The sequence below is a fragment of the Oreochromis aureus genome, linkage group 7 (genome assembly GCF_013358895.1).
Source record: "Oreochromis aureus strain Israel breed Guangdong linkage group 7, ZZ_aureus, whole genome shotgun sequence".
Classification (NCBI taxonomy): Eukaryota; Metazoa; Chordata; class Actinopteri; order Cichliformes; family Cichlidae; genus Oreochromis; species Oreochromis aureus.
The window spans coordinates 30,947,197-30,965,142 of record NC_052948.1 but is presented as its reverse complement, the minus strand read 5'-3'; the positions used below and the strand labels follow the sequence as shown (position 1 = coordinate 30,965,142).

The 17,946-nt window shown below is 38.7% G+C and overlaps 1 protein-coding gene across 2 annotated transcripts; it reads right to left on the bottom strand.

Annotated features, from left to right (window-relative positions):
• Nucleotides 1-6,126: 6,126 nt before the first annotated feature.
• Nucleotides 6,127-16,649, bottom strand: LOC116313126 (leukemia inhibitory factor receptor-like). 2 transcript variants are annotated; one of them, XM_039615449.1, is made up of 17 exons: nucleotides 15,999-16,649; nucleotides 14,580-14,725; nucleotides 14,338-14,488; nucleotides 13,986-14,249; nucleotides 13,760-13,886; nucleotides 12,607-12,743; nucleotides 12,380-12,525; nucleotides 12,128-12,290; nucleotides 11,977-12,038; nucleotides 10,487-10,709; nucleotides 9,894-10,073; nucleotides 9,712-9,813; nucleotides 9,474-9,632; nucleotides 8,592-8,720; nucleotides 8,397-8,490; nucleotides 8,236-8,302; nucleotides 6,127-8,162 (listed from the first exon to the last, which is right to left on the bottom strand). In XM_039615449.1, exons 1-17 carry the CDS (start codon nucleotides 16,105-16,107, stop codon nucleotides 7,677-7,679), a joined length of 2,745 nt encoding a protein of 914 aa, XP_039471383.1. In that variant the 5' UTR covers nucleotides 16,108-16,649; the 3' UTR covers nucleotides 6,127-7,676. The 2 variants fall into 2 exon arrangements, with proteins under 2 accessions (XP_039471383.1, XP_039471384.1); XM_039615450.1 differs by lacking the exons at nucleotides 14,580-14,725; nucleotides 15,999-16,649 and having other exon boundaries at nucleotides 13,986-14,126; nucleotides 14,206-14,249; nucleotides 14,338-14,418.
• Nucleotides 16,650-17,946: the final 1,297 nt, after the last annotated feature.

Here is a 17,946-nt window from a genome sequence, read left to right as displayed (position 1 = left end):
AATAGAGTGTAAACCACAGAGGGTTTTGCATGAATCAAACTCTCTGCAAAGAAAGCTCTTACTGCCTCACGCACAAGTATGAGATTTCCATTAGTTTACTCCAATAACTGAATCAAAGAATTATTTCTCTGCATAAAAACGGAAGACCATCAGCAAAGGAAGCGGAGGCCAGTTGCACAAGACCAATATTAACACTACAGTTCTAGGGAAAAATAAATCTCATTAACATGTATGTACATGCACTTTGTCTCTTTTACATTAAATTGCACCGAAATTAGCGAAACTAAATCCCTGACCTCCAAACTCATATTAAAAACAATTTTAATCCCATTTGTCAAAATTTTATGGTAGGTAATATGCAGAGGTGGCAAAAGTACAGACTTTCTTTACTTAAGTAGAAATAAACTGTGTTAAAAAATACTCCAGTAAAAACTGAAGTATTGAAGAAACTTCTTTACTTAAGTAAAAGTGAAAAAGTGCCTACTCTGAAATGTACTCAAAGAAAGAAAGTAAAAAGTAGCTCCTTAAAGGACAATTCTACTAACCATTTGTGTACAACTGAACCTTGTATAGTAATGTAACAGTAAAATGATATTTTAACATATCTAGAATAAAAAATTCTTCTAATCTAAATTCTAATTCAAATCTGGTATGTAGGACACAAGGAAAAAAATAATTTAAAAAAATACCTACTTTCTGCTGCCTACATGGTAGAGGGTGACTTTGCCTCCGTACCAAAACAGTAAAATGAGAACAGTCAGTGTTTACAATAGGATTCAGCAGGTGGGGAACACTATGATCTCTGTAGTGGCTCAGCAAAAGGAGCATATTGTGAAGTTAATAACTAAGTTAGAATTCAGCGAATTAAGCAAATTCTCTTCTACACTTGATGTAACCTAAATCTGACCATGAGTACCAAAGCCATTGTGCACCAGTCCAACACAGAGCTTACCACATTAATGCAAGCTAACCTGTTTATCTTTAACAAAACTGCACAGAATTTTCATGCTACATTTGAATAAAACTGAGCAGAAACTTCACGGTGTGGGTTTCTATGCCTGAGCAGCTCTTGTAGGCCATCCAGCACCTTTGTCCTTCAAAATCACTGCCTTAACAGTGAATTATTATTGATTCAGTTTGATTACATTCTTACATTGCATGAGAGTTTATTCACAAGACTATAACAAAGATCCATAGATTCTTTCTCTGCTGTTGGCTAACAGCAGCTAACAGATAAAAACAGCAGTTCTTTCTGACAGAAAAGTTCAGGATATTCTCAACAACTAACCCTTAGTATTAATATCATCAGCCAGAAGCGAGTCTCACTGACTCATCATCAGCCCATCCAGTAAACAGTGGAATGACAGCCTACCCGGTCCAACAAAGAGCTTCAGGGTGGATCAGGTCGGGAGCAATTTTGCTGTCTGAATACACTAACTACAGATGAACACTGGCCAGTTTTTGAGGTAACTCTGGGACAAACGTGTATAATACTGACAAATATTAATTGACAAAGATCCAGTTTATTATTTAGTGCTGATATTATTCAGATATGATAAAATATTGTGCATATACAAACAGTACTGGAAACACACCACAGAAACACACACAGTACGAGCCTCCTCAGATTTCAGCATTTAAGACCATTAAAGTTGCTTTTTTTTTCTGTCAGTTTTAGCTGAAGTTTCATGGCCAGGGAGCAGCTGTTTACCTGTAATTGCACAGACATGGGGGCATAGTGGCATGGAGGTTAGCACTGATGGATCACAGTGGGTACTCTCGGGTACGCCAGCTTCCTTCTACAGTTCAAAGACATCCAGTTAGTGGGATTAGGTTAAGTGGTTATTCTAAATGGCCCGCAGGTGTGAATGTGAGTGTTTATGGTTGTCTCTCTTTCTGTCTTAGCCCTTTGACAGACTGGCAACCTGTCCAGTGTGTGCGACGCCTCCCGCCCTATCGCAACTATGATAGGCTCAAGCCCCCCTATGACTTCGATAAGCAGAATAGGATGTATGGCTGTACACAGATGTTTCCAGAGATGTGCTGCTGATCTTTAACTTTAAACATTTATTTTTAGCCGACATTTAGTTGCGCACCATCAAAGTGGTGTGACAGCTTGACTTAGCTGTAGCCTTGAGTTATTTTGGGATGGTTTTAAACTGTTTTCTTTTAACACTAAAGTTGCCTTTAAAGGGGTATTTTGCTTACAACTTTTTTTTTTTATTGGTGTATTTCCAGGATTTTCTAAAAGTTGTTGCACAACAACAATGAAGTGTGGCCAGAGGAATGAATACACACTCAATGGGCATGCCAGCCTTTTATGATCTTGAGGGATAGTAGGGGCTCAAAAAAATGAATATTTAGTCTGTTCATTAACAATATATCTGGCTCAGTTGTAAGAATGATTCATCAAAAGTTTGTGGGCTGAAAATCATTTAATGATATTTATCTTTAATGGTCATGAATAGAAACCCCAAAACAATTTAAATTTCAGATGACAGTTTCCCTTTAGTGGCCTCAACTAACTGGGCTAAAATATACATACATTCAATTAAAGAAATTTAAGAAGTGGTTTTGAAGGTTCTATAATGTCTTAACTTGACAAGGCCAATGGCGGTTAAGTAACTAATGACCATGGTTGACAACAACTGCTGTTTCTCTTTTCCAGTATAAAAGTGATTTGTTTGACACCACTCATTGGATTTACTCAGAATCAGAACACTTTATTAATCCCAGAGGAAATCACGTAATAACTGGAGAATAATGATAGAATAATAGATAATAATAAATAATTGGAAAGCCCAAGGAACTGAGTCAAGATCTAAGAAGGAAAATGTAGATTTAGGTCTCTTGCAGCCATTTATAAACAACGGGCAATTCCAAGATTATGACTTCAAACAATTATACATAATTACATGTACATAATAAGCTACAATATTCAGCACATAAAAGGTAACTAATGACACAGTCAAGTTTCCCACTTGGAAAAGGGATAAAAAACACAGTCCAAAGCCGGATCCACCTGTGCCACAATTCCACATCACTGCACTGACAATTTCAACAGGCAACAGCTGTTGTCCTCTGAGACCATGAACCCTGTAGGTAGTAAGCCAGCAATCACCTTCAGCAAGTTTGTAGACCACACCATATGGTAAGCCCGGCCTGCACAGAGAGATAGAAAAAATAACAGCAGTGTTATATACCAGTCTGCCATGTTACATAGATGGCTAAAACTTGGATAAGTCTGGATATTAAAACATGATAATGAAACCAAAGACAAATTAAAACTGCTTTTGGAATTAATAAAGCAGACTAACTTCTGAATTTACTTTCCCAAAGCACATCAACCCTACTTAGAATTTATAAGGTTAGAAGCCAAGAAACAAACCAATTGTCATGAAACGCTATGTGGCAGGCAGGAATTGGACCCAAAATGCAGGCTCGTAGACACAAGGGATGAACTCAAAACCACAGCTTTATTCACAGGCCGGGAAAGCATACAAAGTAAACTAAACTGGGGAATAACACACTAAACTTACAGGGAGACACCAGGAGATCCACACAGCATGAGGGTACGACGCGACACTGGGTTGAGGAAAACACAGGGCTTAAATACACAGGGTAGTAATGAGGGAACGGGCAACAGAAGGGAGACACAGCTGGAAGAGATCAGGGCTGACGAGACAGGGGAACCAAGCTTCACACACCAACATAAGACAAAGACTTTCACAATAAAACAGGAAACATGAACCCAACACAAAGACGCAGACTTGACACTGAGAGACAGACAGAAAATGACACCTAGCACTAAACCCACACAAAACATGAGAACACAAATCCTAATCACAAATAAACAGAAACATGAACCAAATAATCATCATGACCACCACCACAATCAGCAATACAAGAGAATGAGAAAAACAATCCAAAACACCAAGATAACTGAAACACAAAGTACCAGAGAAACAAAGAATAATCCATCATTCAAAATATAAACCAAAGCATAATAAACTCAAAATACTGGGTCCAACAGACCCAGAACCGTGACACCAATTTAAATGAGCAATTCTGCCAAGAATGGTCAAATATTCAGTCAAAATTATGTCATGAATTTGTTATGGCTAACAAAAACATCTGGTCAAGGTGTAACTTTCCAAATGGACATTTAACAAAATATTAGCTGGGGGGGCTACATCAAGATACCATCCCAACTTGTTTAAATCTGCAATTCAACTTCTAAGGGCTTCACTGAGTTCATTAGTCAATCCATTAAGTGCTGTCAACCTTTCCTTATTCCCAGAGAGTCAAATCTGTGATTGTTACACAGTGGAAATTTGTGTTTTTATGATTTATGTTGTTTTGGTCGTACTGTGAATTGGTGTATAGAGTATTGATTTTATTTTCATGGTTTTATTCTGATATTTATATTGCATGTTTTAGTATTGTTGTACTATATTCTTTTAATCCACTTGGATTAGGCGAACAATAGTAGGCGCCTACTGAGGTGTGGGCGTTCCCAAGTGCAGAGCATGGCTGGACTGCGGCCATCAAGGGTGGAAGGGGTCACAGTCCAGCCATGCTCTTGGCTTCCTGCTGAGCGTGGCCTCTATTGTGGAAAAGGACTTTCTCTCCTGGTTTGTTTTTATATAAGGCACATTTGCCTGAGCGTGGCCGGATAACGGTACCACAGGACCCTGTACACAGGGTTGTGGTATATTGAGAACGTTCTTTTTATTGTATCAATATCTTTTGAAACTGTGTTTGTAAAGCTGGGGGTTTTTTTTCTTCTTCACTGGAATAAATGATGTGTTAAAGGCCTACTTAGTCTCTGTGCCCTGAATGCTGACCCACTTGCTCCCCTTCTTCTTGTACGTGAACAGACTCCAGTTTTAGCAGTTACATGATGTTTAAACGCAACATATTTACTACTGTGATTGGCCAGCCGAGGTCACCCGGGCCATTATGCTTTCGAGACGTTCTAACAGTTTGGTGTGTATCATCTGTCTTCATGAATTGATAAAGCAGGATCTGCATAACAGATGAAAACATATGCTATGACTTCTAATAATACTGCCTAAGGGAAGCATGTATAAGCTCTATAATTTACTTTACAGTGTAAAGAACACTTCCCATTTACATGAATAAATTTGAATCTATTAGATATATGTAATTCAAACTACTGCAGCGCAGTACCTTTAATATCTGTGGTATAGTCTAATCTCTGTAATAACATTTTGTGGTCAGTGGCATAAATGGTGTACTGAGGTCTAGTGGAATAGAGATTAATCCACTCTCTGGTCATTTGAAACCATCATTAGTGCTGTACTGGAATGAATTTTGAGTCCTGACTGAAACTCTTCAAATAAACTATTCCTCTGCAAATGATCAGTTACCTGTTTTACAACTAACGTTTCAAGAATTTTTGAAATGGAAGAAAGGTTGAATATTGGCCTAAAACTAACAATGATTGCTTGGTTAAGTGATGGGTTTGGAACTAGTGGTTTAATTATCACCACCTAGTAAGCATGTGGTGTCACGGGTAGGGAGAGGACTCAGGCGCAGACTGGAATTCAAAGTTCAATACGACAGTTTATTTACACAACATCAAGTGCACGATATATACATGTGGGGGAAGGGGGGTCCAGGGGTGATTTGGGAAAGGAAAGGTCCTCTCACACACTTGCATTTCACCACATGAATCCACACACCAACACGCTCGTAATCCAAAGCAGGAAAGTGGGCAGCAGGTCCGGGGAGACCATTCACAAAGAAAGACAAATCTCAAAAGGCAAACTCCCTCAAGAAATATCACGAAAGCTAGAAACTAACACTAACGTGTCTCAAGCAATCATCCAGCGATGACAGGATCCAAGCCCCAGCCTTAAATAGCCATGGAGTAATCAGCTGAGCAATTAGAGCCAGGTCCATGGGCCAAAGGCAGGAGCTCCGCCCAGGCAGAGTGACAAGGGGGAGAGAAAACAACCATAACAAATGTAGCCTCGCGGGACCGGCCGGGCAGACACAGGGACCATGACATCGCCCAATAAGTGGCTGTACTGTTTCTCTCCAAATGAACAGACTTTGAAGGTAACCAGACACAATCAAGGCATTAAAAAAACACACTTCTTGTTTGAAGCTTCTTGTTTTATTGGTTTACAGCATTGATTCAAAGGTGATTTCTTGGTTCTTACAGACAGAGATCAACAGCAAAGACCTCTCAGTAGCTGCATGAAATATTCACATTTTTTAATAAGGTAGGACACACATAATGAATCGGTCGGTACTGAAGTCCTCTCTTCATTGTTCATTATTTATTTGCTTCAATATGATGAGTTGAGTTTCCGTGGTGATGGCACAGAGATTCAGACACATCATTAAAGTAAAAATGCAAACAGCTGTAACTTGGAAAGACTTTGCAGTCAGGTTTGCGGAGATTCAACACAGAAAAATAATTCAAGCTTTAGAGGGGCTTCTCTCAAATGTCTCACTCAGTGGAATGTCTAGATAAATTTAAAGAAATTTTTAGAATTTCTTAGAGATCGGTTTGAAATGCTCTGGGAACCTCTAGGAAAAACTATGTATTCACTGACAAAGGTTACTAAAGGTCACAAACCTAAATCAATTGCAGGTTTTTGCAGTCTCTCATAATTTGCATGGAAGATGCTGAGCTGTCTGCAAACACTCACCATTTGCTCTCTGAGTAAGTGCAACAGAAACAGAAAATGTTCCCTTATAAAGTAAAATGTTAAATGTGATGATCCCATTAGTAAGACAAAACCTTTATTTAGAAGGTGAAGAATCTCCATTTCCAGTTTGCGGCACACTTTTCACGGTTTCATTACACTCCAGAGAGCAAGATAATGAGTTATTTCTAGACAAGTTCCATGCAAACTTCTGGCAACCTGCTAGTAACCAAAGCAGTTATCAGTGCAGCACTGTATAACCCTTTGTGACCAATTTCTTGTCAGCTGACAGTCAGGGAGCATAGCGACCAGTGGTTGCCAGGTACTCTCCGATGTGTCCCTAGTATTGTGGGACAGAGCCCTTAAAAATTAAGTACCTTGAGGGATACAGTGTCCCATCATGAGAGCAGTGTTTCCAGCTCAGTGATAAAGTGAATTCAAGTAATGCCCATATGGTGCCACTTGGACACCAACAAGAGAAACCTGTCCTTTTCATGTCTTAATGAGAGCTTGATGTGAACCAGCCACAGCAATGACTGTACAGTAGTCTCCGAAAAGAACAGACCATAAGGGTTCAACAGCAGCATCTTAGAGCAGTGGTTTTCAAACTCACCATTCATACTGTATGTGCCACTGATGTGGTGACAAACAAAATAAATTTGCAGGGCACAAAATCTTTGAAAACCACTAATGCTCTGGTCCACTAACAGAATTGGCTAACAACAAACAACTAAGATTATAATTCAGGTGTGAGTGTATGAGCATCTAAACAGAAAAGCTTTAATGCCAAAATGTACTCCTAGGATCTCATTTGAAAGGAAACATCTTCTCTTTTCTGAAAGTGTGCCTGTTTAATGTGTGAATGAAACTAAACTCACACCTAACCTTGGCTGAGTTGCTGTTAACCTGGTGGATGAAGCTAACCAACTATGCAGTAGTTAATGATGCATAAAGTGCCTGAATTAGGCTTAAATGTGTTCACATATGCAGCAGCTAGTTGGATGTCTTCTGTGGTAGCAAAATATACGTGGACACACAGGAAATGGGACTTTCTGGGTTCTCCTCCAACTCAGCTGTGGTAAAGGTCTTGTCAGGACTCTGAGGCTGGTATCCACTAAAGCTTCTGATGAAAGGTATTCTCTCATGGACCTCAGGCCCTGATTTGAATTCCCGGTCCTCACCATGCATTACCAGGCTGTATGATGGGTTGTACGATGGATTAGGAAATACGCCATTGATTGGAGAAGTTGGCAAGCCTGGCTGAGATGTGAGGCCTGTAGTGGGCAAAGTGAGACATGGCTGGAGTTTCTTCAGAGGCTTATTGTAGTAACCTTTTCGAGTCTGAGAGAAGGTAAAAGTCTTGTAGTCCTGGCTAACAACAGGCTGTGGTGGTCTGAATTTATCATACAGCTTAGGAACATCCAAGACCTCACTGTAGTGACTCTGATCAAAGTGAAGACGATGACTTGTATGTTCATCCTGAAAAACAATGTATAGATGCATCATTAGCTGGCCAATGCTACATGATATACTACTGGCCATCTCAACTTACTGGTGATGTCAGCCACTGGTCAGTCAGCACTGGCTTTGGGATTGGAGGATAGACTTTGTGCTTGATGCTGTTGGGTCAAAGAATGCATCAAAATATAAACAAAAACAATGATTGGAAGCAAAAGTGGCAAATTTCACAGAAAATAAATGTGCATTGCTTACCATGCCCAGTGTCTGTAGCAGATGATTATGCTGACAGACAGAATAAGAAAAACTGCTCCCAGGGATATCAAGGTCAGCATTATCAGTTGATCAGCTGGTGAAAACAATGAAACGCATTGAGTAAATCAAAGAAAATGACAAATGTTGACAGTCTTACTAAAAAAAATAGTCCATATGGGGTAATAATTAACCTACCCAGGGGATTCAAGGTGACAATGATGGATGTATTACCACAAAGTCCAACTGCTGTTAATGCTGTCACTGTGAAGTTGTACGTACTGATGTTCAGGTTCTTTGCAGTGAGGCTGGTGGCTTCAGGATCATCTAAATCAACACAGCGTGACCGCCATTATTACAACATAAATACATGTTTACGATCATCGGGCAACGCTGGAGACTAACTTTATTTATCTCAGTCACAAGCTAATCTTTATGTGTGAAGAAACAAAACCAGGACTTTGTTATCAGTAGAGAAAATTAATAGTGTGATTAAGTGTGTCCTTGTCCGAGTGCCAATCAATTTGTAAACGACATGTCAGCAACATGTTTCAGTTAACACCTCAATACTATAAAAGAAAAAAAAATTGATGTCAACGAAATCAGTTGAAGACATAATTTTTGAATTTTTTTTAGTATTAAAGACTTTCCCATGAATCTGATATTTTCTACCACCAATTTGAAGAGTTATAGCTATATATATTTCATCAAATTACAACCATAAAACAGGCATGGTTTCTTTTACATTTGTGCCACAATGGGTCATTATTTCCATTTGTTAAATCTGGCATTATTATCAGTTTCTAAGTTTCTAAGATAATGGAAAAGTGTGGGATCATGGTCAAATTAACCCAATAAAACTTCAAGTTGAGGATCCTCAATGGACAGAGAGGAAGAAGGAATAAGATACTAAAAGTGTCAGCTAACAGGGAAGAGGAAGCTCATCATATGCCAGGAGGTAAACACTAACAATGGATTATAATCAGCTAACAGAACACCTATTAAAAATGTGCTGATCCTATGCTTAATGTCCACACTGAAATCTTAGCCGGCCTGAGTGAGTATGCCTTCATACTGTACCTGTGCTCACGTTAAAAACATCCCCGCTCTTGTCCTGGTAGTAGAGAATATATCCATGGATGGAAGCTGTCTGCTTTTCCAGAGGTATGGGCTCCCAGGATACCTCAACAGCCGAGTCTTCCTGTTTGTTTTTCAGTTTAAACAGCTCGCCTTCTATTTCTGGAAAGATGTGACATGCATAAAATACACTGCTGATTGAACCATCACATTTTGTGAGAAATCACTGAATCAGTCTTACTGGTCTCTCTGACGTAGCCCTCTCTTCTCTGTAGTAGCACCGGAGCTCTCTCTGTGCAGGCGTATATGGACAGCAGGTATCTCCGACCATCCTCAAAGTTCTCTGGAATAACAAAAGGAGCTGTGCTGAAACAGATGCAAATATGATCTGCAACAGTTTTGTAGGCAAAGATGAGGACGTACTTGAAAAAATTGTGGTATGAGTTCTGTTGGGAGGCACTTTCATCCACTCGAAGGTGCAATTACCGAAGACTGGACACCAGTCCACTATGTAGCCACAGCTGGCGTTAGGACTAACAGGCCAGGACAGGAAGAAGCTACCATTGCTGCCACTGATCCAGGAGGTCTTCACCTCGGATTTATCTGAAACATACTCTTTAAAATTAGATTTTACAACATACTCCATGTAAAAAAGGAAGGGGTTAAATCAGTAGATATAGTTAAACCTTGAGAATTTTCCATGGGTTTAGAAAGCAGTTTAATGCATTTTTAAGGCATTTGGCTTCCCTTTGCAGACCAATAAAATGTGCAAAAATGTATATACCCATCATGACTTGGATATATAGAGTATAAACACAACAATTACAAATTTGTATACTTATAATAGCTATAATCTCAATCATGTGATCATGAAAACTGCTATTCCATTTCTGCATTTGTTTGGAAAACCCTTTGCTTACAGGCATCTGCACAGATTAGATAAAATCAAACCTCTTCCCCAAATGGAAATCAAAGTGAGCTTATCTGTAATGTGTGGTGCTCTGTTAGCTTCATACCTAGATTGAGGCGGGGGATGATGATGGTCGATGGGGATGAGCTGCCGTTTATGTTTCTAGCCGTGACGGTGACCATGTACTCCTCACTGGGGTCCAGCGTGAGTGTAAGACTGTGATTGCTTCTGGACACGTTGGTTTGGTTTGACTGATTTTTCTCTTTGGTCTTTGCCCAGGACACTTTGTAGTCAAAGATTTCTCCATGGCTCTGATTGGCCAGTGGCACCTGTGGAAAAGTAACGTCAAGACTTTAAGTTTACCTGAAATGGTAACAGTGTCCTCTGTAACATCATTTTCTAACTGTATAAGATGTTGCACTGATATTTTCTCAAATACGTTTATTAAAGATATGTTTTTGTTAGTGCTGTCAAAATTAACGTGTTAATGCAGATTAAGCCGTCATCACAATTAACGCGATACAAAAAATTTAACACTACTAACGCATTTGGAGTGCAGAATGACTCAAAATCCCAAAATCCTTGTTTCTGTCAAAGCATTTCGGGCAGTTTGTCCAAGTAGAGTTACCTTCACACATGCACAAATGGGCAGTTGATCTGGTAGTGACGGGTAGCTGAACCAATCAACTCAATTTGGAAGACGATAAACGCACATTGGCCCTCTCGATGGGAAATTTGAGTATTAAAAAAATAATAAGACGGAACAGTCGACCGACATAAAGTATTATGCACATTGTGGAAGAAGGAATTTTATTTTCACCGAAGCAGTTAAAATATCACGCGAAGCATACGTTAGTCGGGGATGCTGCTAGCACTTTGGCTAACGCGTCACCCAGCTTGCGACAAACCACTCACGGAGGATCGGGGACCCATTAAGTCTACCTCGGACATATTGACTGACACAATTGCCAAGTGGATTGCAACAAACTGCAGACCTATTAATATCGTTGAAAACACGTGCTTTACATAGCTTTGGTTCCTCGTCTCAAGGACTTGAAGTGCCTCCCCAAGAGTGACAGAGAGAGAGTGGATAAATATTTACAGAGTTTTTTGTTAACATAATGTTCAAAATGTTCAATAAACATGGTAAGTGTGTATATTTTCCCTTTGTTTCAGAATCTGTTTCTTCATGCAAAATGAAATGCGACTAATATAGATTAAAAAAGAATGATGTATGCTGCATGCTGAATGTATGCTTAAATTCTCTTTGAATTTAAGCATACATTCTTTGTTTATTCTCCATTTATTTCATTATATTGCATAAATGTTTGTTACAAGCTTAAATATGAAGTTGCAAAAAGTGTCATTGCAGCCAGGCTATTGATCAAGTAATCGCGATTAATTACAGAAAATTGTGAGATTAATTAGTTAATTTTTTTTAATCTATTGACAGCACTAGAAGTTGTGAGGCAAGTACCAAAAGCTCTAAATTTTCTAATGACCACTTGAGGCTGACTCCAAAAGTAAGTCAGTTTCCAGATTTAGACCTTACCAAGAGGCCTCATAAAAGCCTTGTAAAAGGCAACTTGGACTCACCTTCCAGGAGATTACAGTCTGGTCTTCCTTCACCTTCATCCACACGTCAAGAGCATCTGGAACTGTGGTGCAACCAGACAAACAACATCTGTTATATTCTCGAATTTTTAAAGTCTTTTCTCCTAAAAAAAAAAAAACCCCAAATACTTACCATCACCCTTTGTGCGGATTTTGACACTTTTGCTCCAGTCACCCCATTTCCAGAAATGCTGTGCTGTTCCACATCGGACCCTCACGTCATAGTCCCAGTGTGGTATCAAGTCCTTGATAACTGCAGCTGTGAGGCCAACTCCAAAGTTTTCAGTCTGGAAAACCTGCAAGGACAAGAATTATGTTAGCTGACTTCAGTGAAAACTTTTACTTTGAAAAGCCAATACTTTAGTTTTCCTTTCAATCTACTCACTTTGGTATTAGAGTCTCCATCGCTGACATCTACTTGGCATGTGAGGTTGAAATTACTGTACTTCTGCACAGTCCAGCTCCATTTCAGACTGATGTTTCTGGGGTTCACAGTTGAAGCTGCCACTTTTTCTGGCGCGACCATGTGCACTAAAACAAAAGATCACAACAATCAGCTGATCTTAAGCATTAAAAATAGTCATTTTAACCTCTTTTTTTTAAAAGCTTTACCTCTTTTGGTCAGGTTTGCCCTGTCACAGAGCTCGAGCTTTCCCAGCCGATTAGTTGCTGTTAAGGTCCAGTTCCTCTCAACTGTATCCACCTCTACTTTTTGTGAGCATTTTCCCGAATGTCCATTGATGCATGGGCTAAAATGTAAAAAAATATACACTGCTTAAATATTTACAAGTAAATAAATACAGAGACTAGCAGGACTACAAATTCACTAGGAAGCAAAGTAAGAGTACATTTTAAATTTGTCAATGACTGACCTCCGTATTGCTTAATCAATACTGTTTTATGCTTTAAAGTTTAGTTTATAAATCCCAAAATGTTTTCGTTTTGATGGTCTTTTTATAGCGGAGCCTTTCTCTGAAGTGCTTGAAACTACTTTAAAAAATAAACTGGGTTTTTTTTTTTGTTTGTTTGTTTTTTGTTTTTTTTAAGGACTCTGGTGACGAGGTGTATCATGCACAGTTTTCACTGATAATAATATAAAGTGAAATTAAAGAAGAATAGCCCTGAAAAACCCCCCCCACTGTGATTTCATCAAGTACGTTTTCTTTGTAAACTCACTTTGACTTTTGACCTACATGGCATTACATACTGTGAGAAGCTTAACTACTGTTTATTCCATAATTAATCAATTTGTTTATTGGATCATATTCATGCTGGGCACTTTATTTTAGTTTTCAAATAATGTGTTAATCATCTCTGCATGTGTGTGTGTGGCTTATGCTTGGACATGCATGGATTTTACAGAGGGGAGTGGGGCACTTTAAAGGGGAATGTTTTGACAAGGTGTGATATGTGGTAGATTTTCAGGTCAGAGTAAGCTAACGCTAACTGAAAGTAGTAAACAGGGCAGCCTGTCTGTCTGTGATTGCATTGGAGTCTGCATGCTCTCGCAGCAGAGCACTTTACTTCCTGACTATTAGCATAGCAAGTGTTGATTTTTGTAACTTCTGACTACAGATCAACGAGATCATCGAGATCATCTATGGTTCACCAACTTTTTGTTCTTCTGAATTTGAAATGGTCTGCAGCTTTTAACAAGGTGCCCAGTGAGTGGACACTTTATTTATTCATTTATAAGATTCACACCCTCAGATGCTTCCATACAGGAGACTGTAGTTATATTAGGGGTGGTTGGGTCTTATTATACCTTCCTTGGAGCTGATATATTCTTTCCATTGCAGGATGTTCATTTGCTGCCCTTCCTACATTCCAAAAACAATCGATTGATTCCAGATCCCGGGTTTCACACTGAAGATCACTGTCATCAGGAGGGTCTAAGTGTGTGGCAAATACCAGGAAAAACAGAAAAACCAGCATTTATTTACAAGATCAATTTGAGAAAACCACAATCTCAAATGCTACATCATACTTACAGCTGGCATGAAAACTGGCTCCACTGATGTTTCCTTTGGATATTTCACATATTACATCACTCCAGTTTTCTGATTCTTGGTCCAGGTGAACAGTCAGGGAATGCACATGTTCACTGATCTTTGTAGCATTTACATTAGCGCCTTTATAGTTGAGTAGAAACATTGTTTTAATACTTTCCCCATCTGGCACCGTACAGCAGAATGTGGCTGTGCTGCCCACCTTGAATATTTGGTTTCTTGGAAGAACCAGTATTTCACCCTGGTCTGAAGAAGCACAGTGACAAGAAATAAACAAGACTGTAAAGTGTTTAAGAACGATAAAAACATCAAATGATCTGAATTCAATATTAACCAGGTAGCATCTTCTGCATCCATGGGCTTGATTGGTTGTTGTATTGGGACCTAAGCCGGACTGAATGGCGAGCACACTGCGATGGTAAATGGGAAGTCCATTTCCAGGAATGAGTAGATCCTATCTGTGCAGGTGTCACAACAACTTCACCCTACAACATTATCATAAACAAATTAGAGCAACAGCTTTTTGTTTGGAGGCTACAGAAGTGAAGATTATAGTTACCCATAATAATCTCTTACATTGTGTACAGGTTTGTCTGCAGTGAGAAGCTGCAGCTCGTACACGAGCCCATCTCGTATCACAGAGCAAGACGGGTCATCTTCCCACTTTAACAGGAAACTGTCGTAGTCAAGAGTCACATTCTGAGGTCCACAACGCAAAACACCTAAAGGAAGTGACCACATGACATTTTATGATTCCAAGATATTTCTTTTTTTTGGCCACCATCGGTCCAGCAGTTACAAAGAAATTATTCTAAAAGCCAGAAACTACATGTTTCATTTCCTTTATGCTCCCTTCATAAATTCTTAGATCAAATAATGCAGCTTACCATATGTCTAATAATACTGTTTAATACATTCCACATACCCTTAATGTGTTTCTGTTATTCTCTAATATTTTATTATAAATCTTTGTAATATTTTTTTATATATATTTTCTGTTTCCTCTCTTCTGTATTGTTCTATCTATTATAATTCACCTGTAAACAACATTTACATTTCATCTGTAAAAGCCACTCTTCTCTCAGTGATCAATTTTATGTCCCATCGCTCTTTTAAAAAAAAAAAAAAAAAAAAAAAAAAAAAAAAAATCGCAATTTTTTTGGGAACCTCAGAGGGCACAAATAGTTTAAAAGCCAGTTCACTAACTGGCCACTTAAAGCTCTTCTCTATTTTTACACAATGCCTGTTGAGAAACTTGGAAGGAAGCATTTAAGAAGTTTTGCAAGAGAAGATGGGAAGTTAGAAGCTGACTGTCTGCATAAAGTATGTGGACATGAAGCAAGATAAAAAGGAAATCAGTCATGTAATATTGTAGATGCTGAAGACATACAGCTAACTGTTGGGCTGCTATGATGGTTTTTCAGCCATCATAGCAGCAGAGCTTCAGGGGCAAACATCATAACCACTGTCATGATGCTGGTTTGTGAATTCTTGCTCTAAAGACAGTTCATCTAGTCATCAACCTCTTGGTTTTTCAAAGTGACCATATTTGGGCACACATCTAGAGTTTAGGTTCTGTTCAATTACACCCACAGAAAACCGTATCATTTGTCAGATATTTGCATTAAAAACAAACTGGGTCAAGAAATCCACACAAATTAGCGGCGGTAAAGCCTAACAGGTAGCTCACAGTCCTGCACCAATTTGCAAGTCAAAATAGCCATACTTCTGATAAGGCAAAGTTTAAACAGGTGGGTAGCAATTAGCAGCGAATGCTCACTGAAATCTGTAGTGTGTGGAAAGCATGACCCCCTGACACGCATTGTGTTTGTTATATGAACGGGAAAAACTGCACATAAAAATATCCTGCATGCACACCTGAGAGCATTTACTCATTGGAGCAGCTGAAACACGACATCTTCAATCAAGATTACTTTACATTCAGATACTTTTCATACCTGCAGACTATCATGGGTTAGACGATGAAATACTTACTGTTTTCTTGTCCATCTTGTGTGCTCGTTGTGGAGAGTGACAGCAGTAACAACCATGTGATCATGATAATCCTCCCGTGTTTATTTCTTTGTAGAAAAAAAAACTTCATGGATTGAGTCAAATGGTTGCCATAGCTGTGATGATAAAAATTTACAAATGGTTGAAAAGCAGATTCCTGAGGCTTCCTTTATAGAAACAAAAAACTTTCACACATAAAACACTTTTGTGAGTTTTATTTGAAAACTCTGAAGAAAAAAGTCACAGTGTCAGTGTCAGATAACTCCCTGAAGTTGCTCTCCCTTCTCATGTAAGCTTTGGAAAATCGTTTGAGTTCATGATTGTGAAATCCATGTGAGCTCCAGTACAGGAAACAGAGCAGTCGCGTTCTCGTAACTGTGACTCACAGCAGCGAGATCAGACATTCCTCACTTGCTCTAAGACTGTTTTCAAACTTGAAACTGACTTTTTAGAAAAACATTTGTCACAGAGAGAGAATCGGCCATCAGACTAAGGAAAACACTTGTTATCAGTTGTTCAGAACAAAAGCAGGGAGTTTTTTTAGGTAAACAAAAACAACACGCTCCAGATTAAATCTCTTAAACAGAGGCTTCTCAGATCTTGGCTAAGGATGAGATTTCTGTCAGTTCACCTATCAGTCAGTATGCTGCAGTTTTTCCAGTAATGAAAGGGAGGAACAGGAAGACTGGAATTCAAGGAAAATTGAAGATAAGGAAACTCAATAAGTGCTACATTAAACAATACTTCTTATTGAGTGAGAACCTTCACAGACAAAATACTTCTTATTAAGAGGCTGTTACAAGCTGTACTCCTTTTGTCTGGCTTTCCTCCAACTCACCCCCTAACAGCAGTAAAACTGACTCCCTTCCTCAATTCTGAGTAAAATCCTTTCTGCCTCACCCTGCCCTCTGCTTCCTGGAGTGTGGACATTGGTTGAACATGTCATTTGGATCCAGTAAATATGGACAGTAAATAAAAGTGTTGTTTTGGAAGGGGTAAAGTGAAATCTATTCAATCAAAGTTAAGACTTTCAAATATATTGATTGATTGATTGATTGATTGATTGATTGATTGATTGATTGGTAATTTATTTCAAACATGTAAACAATATACAGGTACATTTAGAAAAGAAAATAAGAGAGAGAGAAAAAATACTATACAAAAAAATCAATACATTTCAATATAGCTGCCGTTCTGATTAATTTACATGTTGAAAGTGAGTGGGAAGAAGTAAACACTTCCGTATTTAATCCCACCCCTTTGCCATAAATTATCAGTTAATATTTAGTCAGCTTCCTTACTGATATAATTTGTAATAAAATATAGTGAACAGATTTCTGATATACTATATACTATAATATATAAATAAACAATAAATAAACAACTTGATTTTTAACAACAGAATTGTATTTGGAAAAATATTATCACTTAACTTCGTTTTTTGGGACATAAAACGTGGGAACTGCAATTGCTTTCTTTAAAAGAAAGTCCATGTGCTCTGTTAGCCCAACTGATCAGCCTGGGATGAGCTCTTAACAGTACAGTAGGACTCACATAGATTGCATAAATGGTGTTTTTTCAGTCTTATTGCCACATGTGTCACCTAGCCATGTAGTTTGCCTTCACAGACATTGTGAAAGAGCTCACTGAACTGGTCTAATATAGGATGCTACTGTTGCAACATGTCAGTTTACTCCCTGTTGAATACTGAGGAGTAGTGTTACTGCAAAGCAGAAGCATTTATGAACCACAGGAAGTTGCTGAGGTGCCTAAAAATCGCCAATGCTCTGCTTACTCAGTGACTGCAGAGCTGCAAAATCTGCTGACATTAACATCAGCACAGAAACCCAGAGCCAGGGCCTTCATGGCATGAGTTTCCACGGTCAAGCAACTGCTTTAGGTGGTCAGGCACTTAATTTCTTCCCTTCAT

What these genes read in the sequence shown, in the direction of transcription:
- LOC116313126 (XM_039615449.1), bottom strand. Translation starts at nt 16,107, where the DNA reads ATGAAGTTTTTTTTTCTACAAAGAAATAAACACGGGAGGATTATCATG. An exon ending in CAGACAAACCTGTACACAAT is followed by an intron (nt 14,489 to 14,579) that starts GTAAGAGATTAT and finishes ATAATGTTGTAG; the next exon opens with GGTGAAGTTGTTGTGACACC. An exon ending in TCATACCACAATTTTTTCAA is followed by an intron (nt 9,814 to 9,893) that starts GTACGTCCTCAT and finishes TTGTTATTCCAG; the next exon opens with AGAACTTTGAGGATGGTCGG.